General features: G+C 35.8%; 1 protein-coding gene across 1 annotated transcript in view; it reads left to right on the top strand.

The window, feature by feature from the left end:
- LOC139698601 (uncharacterized protein CG45076-like) overlaps positions 1-14,455 on the top strand; it is a 46,288-nt gene extending 31,833 nt beyond the window's left edge. Inside the window, exons 6-9 of the mRNA XM_071597444.1 lie at positions 524-654; positions 2,590-2,775; positions 8,953-9,026; positions 12,023-14,455. Of these exons, the coding sequence (XP_071453545.1) occupies positions 524-654; positions 2,590-2,775; positions 8,953-9,026; positions 12,023-13,105 (1,474 nt within the window). The 3' untranslated portion in view covers positions 13,106-14,455. The remainder of the gene's footprint in view (positions 1-523; positions 655-2,589; positions 2,776-8,952; positions 9,027-12,022) is intronic.
- Positions 14,456-17,807: the final 3,352 nt, after the last annotated feature.

The raw sequence follows: 17,807 nt of genomic DNA on the forward strand, positions 1-17,807 counted from the left end.
ACACCCATAAAATATTTATGAAAGAGACTGAATCTTATGAGAAAAAAGATGGTAATTAGCCTTTGTTATTGGCTTCTTAGGATACCAAGAGTTCCCTTTCTGAAACTGCATTCTCTCTGAGAAATAAGATAATATCGATATCTTTATGCTGAATTTCACCAATAGACAAGAGCTTTAATCTATTAAATAATCTCTAGTGAACTTATATTTGAAGGATTTCATTGATAAAACTCGCTTTACATCTAAATTTAAGTATATTAGATTCTCCTCTTTCGCTGAAATGACAATAGCCACAAAATTTAAATATTTTCTTTAAAATAACACGGGAAAATATTAGTTTCCTTTCGAGGTACATCATCCCTCTTCTTCCCAATATGCTAAATTGTTTCCCTTTGCATTCTTTTACTCAATATGAATATCATTTGTTTGCATTAATATCATTCTACTTATTCGGGTATATGCTAATTATTTTTCACAATGTTATGTGTATTCCACTAACGCCTTGCCATTTTCTTGGATGCAGCTACGACGTGGAGCCCCCGATGCGCATCACTTCCGACGCCTACATCCAGAGGATGCTCGGGCCCCTGAAAAGCGTGCACAGCGACGTGGAGACATTGTCGTACTACCCCGAGCACGGGAGGCAGTTCATCGGTGAGACTGTGAGGTCGGCGAGGGCGAGGCTGAACACCGCAGCTGTCGCGGCGAACGCGAACGCACAACTCGTGTTCGATCTGTACCAATGACTTAATCAATTTTCCGTTAATTGACGGCCGTGGAGGTCACCATGGTCGAATAAATAGGCCCTTCTAACCAATATAAAAAGATAATAAAAAAGAAGGAACGTTGTCAATGGCTACTTCGAAACGGAATGTAATCGAGATTTTTGGACACTTTCCATTGGAAAGTGTCGCTCATGCGAGGTGGATCTTCCACGGTTTCTTATTACTGCGATCCGAAAACGAATTTATTTAAGCTCGCTATACCTCATTTTGCTCATGGGATAATTTCTTTGCATTTTTTGTTTAGATTAGTGATAGTAATAAACGCGGAATTTCTATTTAAAATCTGATTTTTCCTGACTTCTTAAACTTTAGAAAATTCACATAATTAAATTATATTTTCTATCAAAAAATTGCTAAATTATGAATACGGCGCTATTGAGGTGGTGAATATTTGCATTGTACTTTAAATATAATGGTCTTTTATCGATTCTTAAATGGAGATCTATATTCATTATCGGAATAAAGGTATTTTAGATTTACATTAACTTGCCGATGTTATATGCTGATTATAGCTCATTGATTGAGTATATATATATATTAGTAATGGGTTCTTTAAAATCATTTAACTATTTCATTTGTAACATATGGATGATTAAAGAATAAAATTATACGGTTTCTAACTAAATATAGATTTTATTTCCTATAGTTCAACGAACGTAATACAATAAGGTCAATTTTCAATGAAAACTTTCATATTTATATCGATGGTACCACATATTAAAATTAGATTCATTGTTTAAGAGCTCACCCATCCTTCTGGTATTCTATTGTTTCAAAATGAAAAAAATTTAAAACAGAATTCTGATAAAAATCGCAGGTTCCTCCGGATGAAAAAATATGGTAAACCAATAAGTGAAGCTCATAAAAATAATTACTATATCAGTGGTATCAGCCGACTATGAGGTCTCAAATCAGTAGCCAAATGACCAAAATAAATATTCATAAAAATTATTTATGGAATTCCTGGGCAACATACCACAAAGAACATTTGAAAAGTAAAAACCAATTACAGCAATTTTAATGAACCGATATTTCCAATTATACTTGTTAAAAAATCTCCAGAAATATAGAAAAGCCAGAGGAAGAGTTTTAAACTTGGATACATTTGCCAAAGTCAAAAATACGAGTCTCGTATTATCGTCATCTTCTGTTAGTGTCCTTAGCTGAAATCAATTTTTCTCCGCCCCGAACAAAATTAGTTGCTCATGTGCCCCTGGGGATTCCTGGTAATCCACTCTTAACTTGTCTCAGGTGTCCCAGGGGCCGGAACAATACACGTAGTTAGCGTAGTAGGGTGCGCAGTAATCTCCATGCCTGGACCATATGAATAATCATAAGTGACCATAAATTGGTCATATTTAAATTATCTCTGTTTATTTCAATGCGCTCGCGAAACATTGCTTTATCAAAAATATGTATACTAGGTTTCCTGGATCTCGAATGCGGTAGCTGCATGAATACAGATGATTGATTACATTTAAGTCAACACTTGAATAGATTGAAAATAAAATGAAATATAACAAAAAATAAAACCGAAGAGAATATCCACATAAACATTTCAACCCCCAAATAATTGACACAATTCCACACACAAGGAGCAACGCAGTCCACATTATTGCAATCAGTAGAAATAAAATGTCCATATTACGTACACATCCAGAGTCCACCTCCCTTGCAACAGAAAAGTAGGACAGAGCCAGCGAGGACTGAGCAGAGACAGACTGATTTGTGTCTGTACACGTCCATCAATTACCCTTCCCTAATTCACCAAGCCAAATCATTTTCACGCTCGGCGCCAACTTAGGCAAGGGTCACCTGGCCTGCATGAGTTTCGCCGGCGGCCGGGCCTTCTCCAAGCGGAGGAATCTGGCGTGGCGCCGTGATGACGACAATCGCATCAGAGACGACGTCACCTTCCTATCGCACTACGACAGGATGCGCTCCACTGCTGCTGGACCGAACGTGTCCAACAACGAGGCGGACGGAGCAGGTGAGATATTTGATGCCTTTTTAAGAGGGCAGCTCATAGAATATGTGCAACTCTACATGTATATCGAAGGAGCATTGCTGATGGTGCGGGAACGCAAGAATTACGAGCACGAGGGGAAAAATATTTGATGCATTTAAGGTCCAATCTCTTCAAAGGGTTAGCTTGCTGTACTTATTTAATGCCGCCGCTGATTGATTCAGGAAATGATATTGAATTCGACTGTGTGGAACTAGGAAGACTCTGGTGTGGAAATATGATGACATTTAATTATCCTACGAGTGGATGAGAGAAGGGATTTCGATTGAAGGTTTTACAGGGCAATAGCAGTTCCTTGTTTGGGACATCTCCTTTCAAATTTACTAGTCAAAGATACAGGATCTTATAACTCTTAACAGGAATGTTTTAATAGATATAGTCAAATAATCTACCTCTCTCTTGATTAACAATTCATTATGTTTCAAAGAGATGAAATTGATCAGGAAGTAAAGAGAGATATGGCTTACATGTTCAGAGGCCTTTGTCAATTGGGGAGTCATTCTTAAAGACCAGAAAAAAAAGATACATGGATCCATATTCAAATCAAAAATTTGAATTTTCATTAATATTTACATGGCATTTAAATATATTCTGTTTCTTTGCCAGTTAAATAATCATTGTGTGTAAGTCCTCAAATATCACATTTTGGGAGATTTTAATTATCTTCACAATGAAAAGTTTTCTTGGCACATTGCTCCATAAATAAAACTAAATAAGGTTTTAGGAACAATGCAATGCATTAGCATAAAATATATCCTTGGAATAAATATTTAAAAGTATAATGTGGCATTAATATAAACAATAACCATATCTGTTTGGAAATAATGCGGAAACATCATATTCGGTGGACTACCTGTAAAATGGCTCAAAAATCCATATGTGAGTTTTTTAGTGGATTGATTGATTGATTCATATCCCAATTCAATTAGGAAGACTGCAAAAGTAGGAAATGTTTTATAAAAACTTTTTTCTACTGAAATAGGAGTATCTGCTTCAGTTACTTGAGAGTTGGAAATTAATGGCAACTCAGTCAGGATAGCCAAAATGTTGACTTAGGTACCTCAATGTAAATAATATTGATCCAATCAGAACAAAATGGCATTCTTTCAGAGATGCTTTACCATCAGTTAACATTGCTATTTTAAACCAGAAATATTGAATAAATAAGTGATTTTGAAGTTGTAAAAATATGTGAAGGGGTAACAATGCTTTCACGTTTTAATTCATAATATATAATGAATTGTACATGGAATGAGTACATGATCACTGCAGGAAAAAAACAAAAGTAATCTATGAAAATCATTAATAAAATTTTTCATGAAAAATTTCCAGCCTCGTTGATAAAATTGGTTTTTTAATGTTTGAATGCTGTAATTTGGAGTCATTGATAAAAAATTCATAAATACCTTCTTTAAGCAAGCACAGGGTTTCAATCATTACCTGAGAGTACTTAAAGAGCTTATTCTTGGGTATTGATATATAAGGCTATAATGGGAATTCATTTCATTACAGAACAATATAAATTGCTTAGTTATGCCTATAAACTGCAATTAAATAAGCAATGACGTAAGATACCAAATGCTCAAAATTATGGTTGATATATAGTATAGTATTTCTAGAGCTGTGAAGCACGAAATGTGTGCCCTTATATAAAAGTTTGCTTAGAATTTATGTTTCTTCCTAGAAAACTGTTTCCCATCAAATCTTTCAGCATCAAGCACTTACTAACCCGTATCACCTTTCAAACACCTATGAGTGTATACCACCTTTCTATATAAGTGTGATTGTAAATACGTTTTATGCATTGTAGAATGTCCATATTTTTTGTGATCATATGCAGTAGAGATCGTTCAATACTGTAAGACCATGATTACTGTTACGCACCCAAACTTGTGTTGCACCTGTGCTTAGTCCTTAAATGTGGTGAAAGCACTGGTTACAGTCCCTTCAACATTCCTGAGAATATCTTCACAGAGTTAACTATGTACCCCCAATTGGTTTTCAAATACCAATGGTGATAGAGTCATCTATAAGCTTTTACATCAGACTCAGATGCATAAGCATCCCCAAGATAAATCAAAATAATTTGATGATTTATCAAATTAACATGAGAATGCATGCAATTTACTTAGCTTTAAAATCTTATAAACCTAGAAAATAGGGATTTTCAATTAAAGGCGGTCCAGTCTGGTGAGTTATATGTTTTGCCTCATAGCCTAAGTGACATGGGTTCAAGTCCCATATTGGGCATGGTCATTCCTTGTGGTTTGGGCCCTGGTAGAAACATATTTTGGCCATCAGTCAAGAGGCATATGTTTGGCTATCAGGATCTTTTATATGGCACCTGGATCATCAGTAGATTCCCAAAAAGAGATATTTCCTGATTGTCTGACCTTTTAAACGCCTTTAATTGTAGTGGGACATGTTCTCTGTTGCCCTTCCTCTTATTGAAATTGCATTCAATTGTGAGATGAAAATCTATTCCTTTTGTTTCAAATCAAAAATCTTACCGGTATTCCCTGTCGTAAATCTACTGATGAAAAAGTTTATTTAGCCTCCCTAGAGGTACCTATTTGAAAGTTATCTTTTAGACCACATTTTTGGATTTCTGACATGTGTTTTTCTCTGAGTTTTGCTTTGCCAACATGAGTTAATGTGCCGTCTCAATTCCTTCTCCTTTGCAGGGTCTGTGGAAAATGCCTAAAGCACTCATTATGTGTGTGTGAATGTGTGTGGTGCGTGTTTGTGCCTATGCGCGTGAGTCCACATGGGAAACTATGATGAATGTAAAAAGAATACCTTCACTCCTGCAAAATTCACCACTCATTCATTGCCTTCACCCACCTGAATCCAAATGCTCTATACATAACTTTAAAGCCACTGCAATCGCATAATTATTTTTCTATCTCATTGTAATACTCAATATCTCCTTGACCATCAATTAATTGTGTCTTGCTTTGCAAAAAAATAAAATAAAGATTAAAAAAAATATATTTTCTCTCCAAAATGGCTTTAAGTCAGTTTATTGTTACATTCTGCTACTTCTATTTGCTCCATAATATATTCAAATTTCTGAGATTAACTTTATACCACGAATGAGAGTGAATTCAAATTTCTTCATTGCTTCTACTGCAATTTGACAAAAGTGTAATATATTATTGACAATATGAGAGAGCAATAATTGAAGCAGGAATGAGCAAATACTGATGAAAATCATTCTGGGAATTCACTTGTTTTCTTTCACCTGTGGCTTCATTGAGTAATGAGAGAGACATAATTACATACATTTACCCTCCCTTGTGGCAAACACATTATTGTTATTTTCATGATTTAACTGATCATGCAGGAATAACAAATTTAAATATAGGTTGAAACAAAATTACTGGAATTTTAAACTTATGTTGAATTCAAGCACATATATTTCATATTCCTGCATTTTTGGGATCTGCATTCCAACATATTCTCCCTGCACCTCCTAACCTGGACAACAATATTCAATAACAATGTGATGAGTCTCTCAGTATGAGTTACACGAATGATTCCCTTACATGTTATTTATCATCCTACGATGAATGAAGCATGAACCAATGTATACTTAGATGTTACGCATTACACACATTAACTACTCATTGGCCTTTTAGATCAGCAGCATGAACCTTATTTATATCATACCTCTTATATTTTTCCAATTTGTGGTATATACAGTTTTATTTTTTTAATTCTTATTTTTAATTTTGAGCATATTCATTTTATTTTGTATCTTTTTATTGAAATGTTAGCTTTGAATTACTGTTCTTCAGTGATCACAGTCATGTTTTTTATCAAATGTTCAGAGGGAAAAATATTTTTTTGGAGTTGATATCCTAGAGCAAATTCAAGATTACTTCCAAATGATACCATTGAAAATTTCTCAAAGTCACAGTAATTCACTTAAAAATGAAATTATGTATAGTTCTACATAATTTAAATGACACATTTATTAAAAGTCCTGAACTATTATTAAACTTTAAATCCTTGATCAAGGGGCCCATAGGTAACAGCACCATGGGATGAACTAATTAAAACAAATGTCCAATGCCCCTTTAGGAATGGAGAAAATTCACATTCACATGCAAGATCCATGTTTAATTTTTTTCCTTACAATAAATTTAATTAGTCAATCCATTAGTAACAATTTTAAATGAAATATTTATTTCAAAACTAATTTTATCCATTAATGAATTTTATAAATATTCCAGCTTCTTAATCAACTATTTGACTTGCAATTAATTTGTTCAATAAATTCAACATTATGAAAAAATTCAGTTATTACTAATAAAAGTTTTAGTCCCTGAAATAATTAAAATTGAATTTCTAACAGGGGGTAATAAAAGTCATCATTGAGTAATAACAGGGGTCCATAAGAATATATGGTCAGCCATATTTGACTAACTGGTTCGGTTATATATATACACCCATCAAGTTTCACTGAGCAAAATTGCATTAGCTGAATAAGGTTTCTATATTCAGGCAAAGACTTGAAAGTTTTTTCTATGACTGGATACAAGTGCTTGAAAACTACATTATAAAAATGCTGATGAACAGTAAAACTCAATTTTGGTTTTCGTTTGTTAATATTTTACTCTTCATGAAAATTCAAGAGATTTTTTTAGCATAAAAACAGAGTACAGTTCCGATTTTGAATTTTGGTTAATATAAATGAAAAGTACTCAGTGTTTTATGCTAGACACCTTCTGTGCTTTAATTCAACTATCTTTGTATAGGCATTACCTTCTCAATATATTATTTTCTAATACAATAATATTTACATAAACATTTTAATGTAGATGATTATTGGACCATACATAATCATTAACTAGCTTTGAACAAATAAATTTACCGCTAAAGCCTAGGCGAGATAATCCCTCCCTCTGTAAAAATCATAAGTCTCACATGCATTTAGACACTAATCTACCATATTAGAATAAATGATTATAGCTGTAGCATAATAAAATAATGACAAGATCAAACTATATTTAATTGATATCACTAAAACTCATTATGCATCGTCTGTACACATGTACAGCAGTAACCCTAAAGCCATTATTATTGCCTGAATAGACTTGTACTCAAATAAGCACCACACTGCCCTTAAAAAGACAAAACAATAGCGAGAGTGAGAGAGCGAAGATGGGAATCATTTGAATCAAGGAATGTGCTGCAACCCATTACAACATTTTCAACATGTATAAGTAAGTATCCAGAATTAAGTCTGCTCTTAAAAGATGATTACCTTTGATCTAACTGATCTTATTAATATTTTTTTTCTGAAGGCTGGAAAATGCACGATATAGACCCTGATTAAAAAATGCCAAAATTAATACATCCAAATACCAATGACAGTTAAAATTCATGATTTAATTTGAGCAATCATATGATGAATAGTTTGAATTTTTAATTAATTATCCTCTTTTGTCTAATTTCATTCAACTGGAGCCCTTAAGGGAGAGGATACCATATTTCATTATATTTATGGCAAGAAGACTAATTCTAATCAAATGTATGTAGTGATTTCTGATGTATGACAGCCACTGATATGTCAAATCCTAAATACTCACAGAATTAAATTAGTGTTTCATTGGCTTTTCCTAATATCAGTAGTTGATGCATTAGCTTCATAGGGAGCATGATAGCATCTTGAAAATAATTAGGGTAGGAAAAAATGCTATGCTTTGCCTTATTCCTTAAGTTCAGCTTATAATTATTACAAAATTCTGTTCTCCATCCCTCTTGTAGGACACCTTTGTTATAAATTTAGATTAGAATTATAGGATACCTTATTTTCAGATGATGTAGGTTGTATAAAGAAATAAACTATGAAATGAAAGGACCCTAAAACATGTCACTCCTAAATGTACATTAACTTGCTCTCAAAAAACTTTGTGAGTATAATGCTCTTTGTCAAAATTACCACTTTAAGTTAAACATTTAGCATTTCATAAAAAAAATTGCGGTTCTTGTGAATATTGTTTCCTCTCCTGAAATGTATACATTTAAGTTCCAACACACATTGCTGGAAGTGGCTACTCAATCAACATGCCATGCTGCAAATAACATGCCTGTTTTCCATTGCTTCTGTTTAACACAATTTTATTATTTCAGGTCTCTACTACCTCTCTCACTCCCTGAACCGCTATTCATCGAGGAACAGTGGATCAAATCTAAATCCTGATTATGTAAGTATGAGTGAGTTTAGAGAAATATGGAGTTGATTAGATTGACAGATCCATCAATTGGGTAATTCACAAACAATTACCAAGTGACTGATATTATAAAAGTTCCATGCATAATGAGTCCCACATGGTGCCTGGGAGATATATGAATTCTAGTGGTTGAACCACTGGGTAAATAGAAGATGAACCAAAAAGGGTACATCTTCTTCCAAAAAGATAGTGAATTGCCTGCCATATATTATTTTCCCAATAAATATATGCAATTGATATGCATTAAAACATATGTGGGATTTGATTCCTCTCCATTCTTTCCTATTTGACATCCTAATATGAAAATTATAATCAAATAATAACATAATTACTATATAAGATGAGTAACCAATGTCCATTTTTTAAATCGTACACCAAGAAATTAGTTTCGAGTCTGGAAAATGCTTGCCAGGGGTGAGATAATTCTTTTTTAAATTGAATAAACGTGATAGAATATTATCAATGTTGATAAAAATATAGCTAACAACTTAAGCTGTAATGCCATCAATTAATCACAGAGAAAAAAAGAAACGATTGTTTCAGATCAACTAAAGGGAATAATTGTGAATGCTACTGGTAGGATACGTACAATTAAGTGATATGGAATCAGAGCCACCTTAGCAGTGGAAGAAGGAAAGGATGTAAGTAAGTAAGGGTTTGGGAGTACGGGAACTTTTTAAGTTAAGATTTGGACCATGATTTGTGATTTTTAAATGTAACCTAAAATTACAGGGATTAAGAGGATATGAAAGCAGAATATTATGCTTTAACTAGTACCAGATCTAGAGGTGACGGGGTGATATTTTGATTTATAATACAATTTAACCAAGTAGACACAGCATGATGTGGTGGAAGGAGAAAAATCAAAACTGACATTTTGATGTATAACGTGGTATAATTCTGGTGCAGTGTTGTGCCACAGTTGCCTGGAAGAGATATGCCAACATATCACTTCTTTATTTATTTATGATTAGTTTTTCTTGTCTCCACCAGATTCCCCAACTAGAAGGAAGGAAATGATGGTATCACCAACATGGATTGTCAATAATTGCTCTTTCTAGTACTGACAAGTTACACCATAAGCATTTTAATGTAGAGGGGGATTGGTTACAAGGGGGTGTAACTGTTATGCTTTCCCAGGTGCTGAATTTGTTAGACCTGTCTCTGGCATCAACTGGAATTAAAGGGAATAAATCTCTATGGGTGAAATTGATAAGACTTGAGGTAAGGACAATGGGATGATAGCTATAGAGGATGGTTGAGAGAAACATGATAATGAGAGATGATGGGAAACATGAAAAGCATTGGGAAATCAAATCACCCAGAATGTCTTATAGATTGCAGAAGATATCAAAAGGTATGAGGAAAGAAGGAAATGGATGTGTATGCAAACTGAGGAGGTAAATTAAATTGAATAATACATGTATACTCAGCTGAGAAACAAATGGAGAAAATGAAATTTTATAAAGAACAGTGCAATGAGTGATATAGATAGAGGGATATATATTTTTTTTAAGTGACATAATTATCAGGTGATAAAAGGGAAAATACCTCAGACATAGCAAAGTATTTATGGAAATAAAAAAATCAATTAAGTTATTAAAAATCGCTTTGGAAACTTGATAGCTCATCGATAAAGCTAATAAGCTTTGATAAAGAATAGGCTTAATCTGAGGAATAAAGATGGTAGTTAGAGTGTAAAAGCACTGTAGAAAATAAAGAAACATGAGGCTATAAGATTGGATAATATTCTTACAGAACCAAGTGGATAGGGAAAAAAATTGGAAGAATAAACTTTAAACTTAAACTAAGGTAAGATAAATAGCTCATTCAAAACCTTAATTAGCTTGTAAAAGTAAGGTAAGAATACTCAATAAGCAGTCACAGGTAGTAAGTAAAACAGCCTTTTGCTTTTTAATTCACGTCCTGAGAACATTAAGGAAGGCATGGAGAGACAGTGTAGCACCACTAATGGAATAGAGAACATGAATCAAAATGTACACTTATTTTATCTTATAATTAATTTGAAGTAGTGTATGCATCACTCCCATTGGAAGCTGGCTCAGCCTCACCTCATTCTTTCGAGAGATGTTAAAGATGTTTTTTATCTTTGAACTGATGAAAGTAGTTGCTGTACCAAGAAGAGTGTGGGTTTAGTTTTCAGCAAAAAAAAACCAACCTTCCGGTTGATAACAGAGGTAATGGTGGTTAGTTTTAGATTAGGATTCATAGAAGAAATATAACTTAGAATTAGATTCATTTCAGTTTAGTAGATGATTGGTATCCTCATTTCATTACTGGTCTTCATACCCTGCAAAATATTCTATATCTCCATATTTTGGAAGTCAATTATATATTTGCAGGTATATTATTTATGGTATGGTAGGCTGACATAAGTAACAACTCAAATGGATCTAAAAAACCAATTATTAAATTTTTGGTTGATTTAAATGGCTATCCATCGCAGAGTATAGTATACTCATAACCAGTTCACTTATATTTTTTTGAAATTACATATCACAACTGAATAGTGATGATAGAGCTGGTTGTCTTTGTGGTTAAAAACTTCATGATATGAAATGCATTTTCTGCAATATTTATAATGTGGCCCATGAGAAATGCCTACTTGTATGCTGATGGTTAGAGTGTCATCATTGGTGAAAGCATTTCTTAAGATTATATGGGCAAACAGTCCTTTGAGTCCCCTGCCCTCAACTGACTGACAGCCACAGCAAAATGAGACAGATAAATTTTTCACTTTCATTTCATGACACCAATCACTGGCAGCAGAATTTAATAATGTAGCAGATTAAAAGAATTTAATCAATAATCTATGCCTTGTCCTCTCTCGCATGCATATCGCTTCATGAGTGTGAGTTCCATTGCAACTATGAGATATGTGCCATTGCATTATCTTGTATAATAGAGCATAACATAGCCTTTCTCATAAGAGCAATTTCATCTTCTAGGTTCCCTCCAAATCTGTGACGGATGATGTCTCTTTCAACTCCAAGGTTGCTCGAGAGGAGATCAAACTGGAGAGGGCAAAGGCAAAGGAAACTACAACCTCATCCTCAGACGCAGCTTCAAATGCTGCCAGGGAGGAAAGGTTGAGAAAGAAGAAACTAAGAGATGAGGAGAAGAGGAAGGAGGAAGAGGAGGCTGAGGCCAAGAGAATAGCAGCTGAGGAGGAGAGGGCAAGGCAGATGGAGGAGAGAAGGAGAGAAGCCGAGAAGAAGGAACTAGAGAGACAAGCTGAACTTGAAAGACAAGAGAGGGAAAAGCTAGCTGAACTTGAACGACAAGCTGAATTAGAGAGGGAAGAACAGGAAAGAAAAGCTGAGCTAGAAAGACAAGCTGAACTCGAAAGACAAGCTGAACTCGAAAGACAGGAACAGGAGCAGAAAGCTGAGCTAGAAAGACAAGCAGAGGCAGAGAGGCAGGCCGAACTCGAAAGGCAAGCCGAAGTTGAGAGACAGGCAGAGCTGGAAAGACAAGCGGAGGCTGAGAGACAGGCTGAACTCGAGCGGCAGGAGCTGGAGAGGCAGGCCGAGCTGGAGAGACAGGCTGAGCTGGAGAGACAAGCAGAGTTGGAGAGGCAGGCCAAGGAAGAATCAGAAGCGGCCGCCGCCGCCGAGCAGGAAGCAGCAGCATCCACGGAGGAAGAAGTCGTCGCCGAGTCAAAGGAAGAAGTCGAAGCGACACCGGAGGCTGAGACTGGGGAAGTGGAAGCCCCGGTGGAAGAGCCAGCCGCACCACAAGAGGACGCCCCAGCGACGGAGGAGGAGCAAGCGCCGCCCGAAGAGGCGCACGATAAGGCGGACAATGAAGAGACCGCGGACCCGGTGGTCGAAGAACCACAATCCCCTGGAACACTCTGCACCAATGGGCTCCCCGAAGAAACTAACGGCATTGATCAAGATGGCCCAACGATTGAAGAAGTTGTGAGCCCTTCGGGTGAGGACGACGACGCATCGGCAGCCCTCAAGATGTCAAAGCTGGGGCAAGACGCAGCGACAGCAGAGACGGGCGGTGAAGAGGAGAACGAGTGAGGTGGATACCCGTGAGCGCTCCACGAAAGTTGGTGGCCGAACGGGGAACTAATTTACAGTACCATCCGCGGTGGGACCAATTGTTTGAAATGTGAAACATTTGCGCCTGGAATCATCACCAATTCAAGCACGGTCATATCGTAAAATAATTTTTCTGACTTTTCGTGGGCTATCCAATAAGATAAGAGATATTAATTTTAAAGTCCTCGTTGTCATAGTAATATTTTTTAAAACAATGTGCAGTTTTCCTATGACTATACCAGACTCGGTGAACAATGTTTAAGTCTATATGTAAAAATGCAATATTAATTACGCAAATTTATTTGTATTCATGCGAGGATATGCGATATTACTTAGTTTCAACACTACATTGCCTAATTTAGTTCCCAATCGAAAAAAGTTTACATGTTTTCTCTGGTTTCCTAAATACTTACTAGAATGTAGAATGTTCTGTATTTGTACGAAGTTGAGAACAAATTTATTTAATATGAAAAATTATTAAATGGAAATGGTCCTACTGTACGGTGTTAACCTGAGAGTCAGATATGAAATCCCCGTTCTGTATATAACCAGTTAGAGCCGTCCTGTAATAGCTAATTGAGCGTCCATTGTTTATTGTTGAGCGTGATTGTAACTACCTTTGGCTGATCATTTTGATGGAGGATATACCCAAAACATCTCCAATATAATATGCTAAAGCAAAATATATGCCCTAAGGAAGGCTTTTCTGATTTGGGATTTGATAGTCCATCTATTTATTTACTGAATGGTGTGGCACTGTTTGCTTATCATCACGTGATCGAGTTTATAATGGTCCTATTTATATTCCGTCAAATCTAATTGTTCTAATGCTTCATTGTTTGTTTGTTCATCGTTTTCTACAAGAAGCACAGTTGTTAAAATGCTATGTTATGCACGCATGGTGTAATCGCACGCATGTCGAAGAATTATGGAATGCCAAACCCCAGCACGAGAGTTGATTATTATATTCCAATGCTTTGGGCATGCGTTACGAGTGGAACCGTCCTTCATCGGCTATTTTTCACGCAGGAGTAAAAATGGTGAAGATGGAAAATTGTTCCTTTTATTAAAGGGTGGACTATTGCTTATCTTGTTTACATATATAGCCCACGTGTGTGTGTGAGATTGAAATGTATGCTTTTTAAAAAGTTTTATCATATAGTATTTGTGATGATCAAAACAAAATTTGACTCTTGCACACTTTTCACTGCTTATAACTAAATGAGTACCGTATAAAAATTTATTTGCCTGTTAATTGATTACATACTCGTATTTATACAATTTATACTCCTGAAAGAGCACCTTTAAATAAAAATTTACGCAAATTTTTCCTGCGAGAATAATTCATTTCATGGCACAATAGTAGTTTGAAGCGGACTCAAACTGGAAAAATAGCTCGATATAAATACTCATACACCACAAATTTACCTACATTTTTAGGAAAATATATTAAGCCCATTAGTACTAAGGAATTATACTGAAAAATTTATAAGTAGTATGGACAATTCAGGAGACCTAAAGAACCAGCTATGGACAAACGAATCCTATCATTTATTTCCTCCGGTAGGAGTAGCTATAATCTACCTTCATCCATCAAACCAACATTCGGGTTGAGTACCGTGGTGGATTAATTTCCGCATTAGCATTACTAATTCAGATTGAGAAAATAATGCATTTGAATTTACTGCTGGCTTCCCACCCAGAGGGTCCGGGTTCAAATCCCGGCGGTGTTGAATATTTTTCAGAGGTATCTCAATCCCTACTTGAGGTGCTTTGTGGAGGGCACTTTGAGTGAGTACACTGTCCATCGGATGGGACGTTAAGCTGCGGACCCCTTGGCGCCTTTCGTAAAGAGTAGGCTAATGCCGACGCCGGGTTTCTCTCCACCCTTCATCCTTTCCTGTCCATCCCTAATTGCGCAAATGACCTCAGCTGTCGGTCGCCTCCCCTAAATACTACTTCTATTTGAATTTACTTTCTATGCTTATGTGTTCCGATACATCTGCGCTACAGGTATAACGTGGGAATAGAAAGGGATATAAATGCGATAAGAATTAGATAAATGATGAATAAGGTGCAACCATGAATATCAAAACGTTAAAATCCTTTCTATGCTAAAATTATGTATTGTTCTCCTCAGAATTTTCATGAACGATTAAGGGATTTTTCAGAAATACATTTAGAATAAATTGATTATTTCCTACGCTCTAATTTTTCCTAAAATCGAAGAAAATAATCGTTACTTTTAGAAAAATCTCTGTGATCATTGGCCAAAATGTATTATATTTACAGCTCTAACTACTAGGACTGTTCTCTGATGATAAGAACAACTTTTCCTCTGATTATGAGATGACCCAGAGTTACGATAATGATGCGTTATAGATGCCCCTTTTTCAAATCTAAGAATTTCATTTCCGTCGCTTATCCCAGGCCACACCGCTCCTGCGTATACGAATTTTAAAAAAAATCAGCCGTGATGAGTTTACCCCGAAAGCGTAATCCAACATTATGGATAAAATGGTTTCAATGATATCTTTGATATTCTATCTTCAATCTAAACGCTCATTTATTTCGCTCAGATTCCCTCACCTGATTTAGATGAGGTAATGTATGTAGGCAACTACTTGGCTCTTGAGTAAGCGTTAGCGGCTGTATGTCTAATGTCTTTCATTAGAGGTTATCACTAACTTCATTGGACCAGTCAAATTCACGTATTCACCTGCTTGAAGCCACGCTTATGTGCCATACTTGTATATTTACCAAACATTAAATATGCCCGGTTATATTCATTAGTTGGTGAACTCATGCTCGGTAATAGATGCGTATGCAACTTGAGGCAAAGTACAAGTACATATATTGTATCATTAAGTGGTAACGCAACTAAACAAGGCTTTTAGGCCTTCGAGTAAAATGAATCTCTCCGAATTTTTAATTCTATATCGCCGCGTATATCCATTTTCCAATGATGAAGACAGAAAGTATGGCTCAACTTCAACTCAGGTTTGTAAATATTACTGCAGAGAACTATCCATCAAAACTAGGTTTTATTTTAAACTATTGTCGTGAAAGCCAGTGTGTTGAGAGTGTTTCACATGGCAAATTATGCCAAATAATCAAAGTACGAATCATTTCCGTAAGTGATTTAATTGAAAAATAGACATTTCAAATAACAGCACTTCGCTATTTTGCATCGCTCGCTTTCCGTTTTAGGTTGGAATGACTAATACTAGTTTGACATCATATGAATACGAATAGCGACACGACTTCATAGTTTAGTAACCTTCGTACAATTATATATAGTGCAATAGTTCTTTTTCTCATTATATGTCTCTCATTTTTTGGGAGGAAAAATTAAAATATCTAACTAAATGGTGGATTTTCGAGCGGGATAAATTTATTCAACCATATAATCCGGTATTTCCGCATAATATGAAGAAATGAAATAGAAGAGACTTAAAAGCTAGGGATCTCGTCCGACACTGTTTCACTCTGATGAGCAAATGTAAACTAAAAGAAAGCGGTTTTTCCATAGTTCCATATGTTTATACTAGTCAATATTGGTCTAGAGGAGTTGATTAATATTGACAAGCCATTAGTATTATGTTATCAGTCCGTAATTCAAAATGTCAGACTGAGCGTTAAATTTTTCAGAAGGTTCTCCATTAGTTGTTCATACGTATTACCATCTCAGCTGTTTGATTTTGTTATACTTGATCGTCTTTTCGTGGGATATTTTGTGCTGTTATAATTCACTGATTTATACCAACCGTCACCCGCTAATTCTTTGGGAATTGCGTCCTTCAGTTGTCCGCGTTACCTCACGACTACGATTGAGATTTATTCCGGTACAGTTTTTTCTCGATTTCTGTATTTTGGCCTTGCTTTTCGTGCTAAACTTTTGGAAATAAAAAAAATAAACCCTTACTATCTCCAGCAGTCGGCTCAAGGGCGCAGGTTCCCCCGATTCCCCCAAATCCTGCTGTGCTGCCTCATTTCATAGCTATATGAGAATAAGAAAATTGTTCTCACACAACAGCTATTTAAAAAGATCTAATGAGCAAAAGGGAATGCTTTCGAATAGACATGGTTGACATATTTTAAAATTAAGTTAACCTCAAAAGATTTTTTATTGGCTATTTTCCCTCATGAGAAGATTCGCTGTGGATCTGTATCAGCCAAAACTTTCATCGAGTACTGAAGATTGGATTACCTACCTAGGTTAACGAATAATGCACTTTTAAATGGCAAAATGATAATTTGAATTACTACCGAGATCACCCATCATACGAGAAATCGATCAGGACGCGATAATGCCATGCCCCAAAAAAAAGATTCGCTCGTACCGTTGCGAGATATACGGGGGAATGGACCTCCTGAATGATAGCACCGTTGCAAAATGGTCGGATGCCCACGTTGTAGCATAAGAAAGTGAACGGAAGGAGAGTTAACGAATACATATACTTGTACAGCATGTAGAGCACCGATAGACGAGAGCGTAGGCACGTATCTACCAGCAAGCCTCGGGGCATTTATGCATAGGTTCCCTCGACAGGCGAAACTCACTCCCATCGATCTTTGAAATTCACGGGGGAACACCATTATCGGTTGGGAAGATTAGTCGGCCGACCGTCGATTTTGTGCCGCGGAGAAATCGCTCCTTCTCCCGCCTAAACAATCGACG

Source organism: Hetaerina americana, unplaced genomic scaffold (assembly GCF_022747635.1).
Source record: "Hetaerina americana unplaced genomic scaffold, ioHetAmer1.1.p SCAF_9, whole genome shotgun sequence".
Lineage (NCBI taxonomy): Eukaryota > Metazoa > Arthropoda > Insecta > Odonata > Calopterygidae > Hetaerina > Hetaerina americana.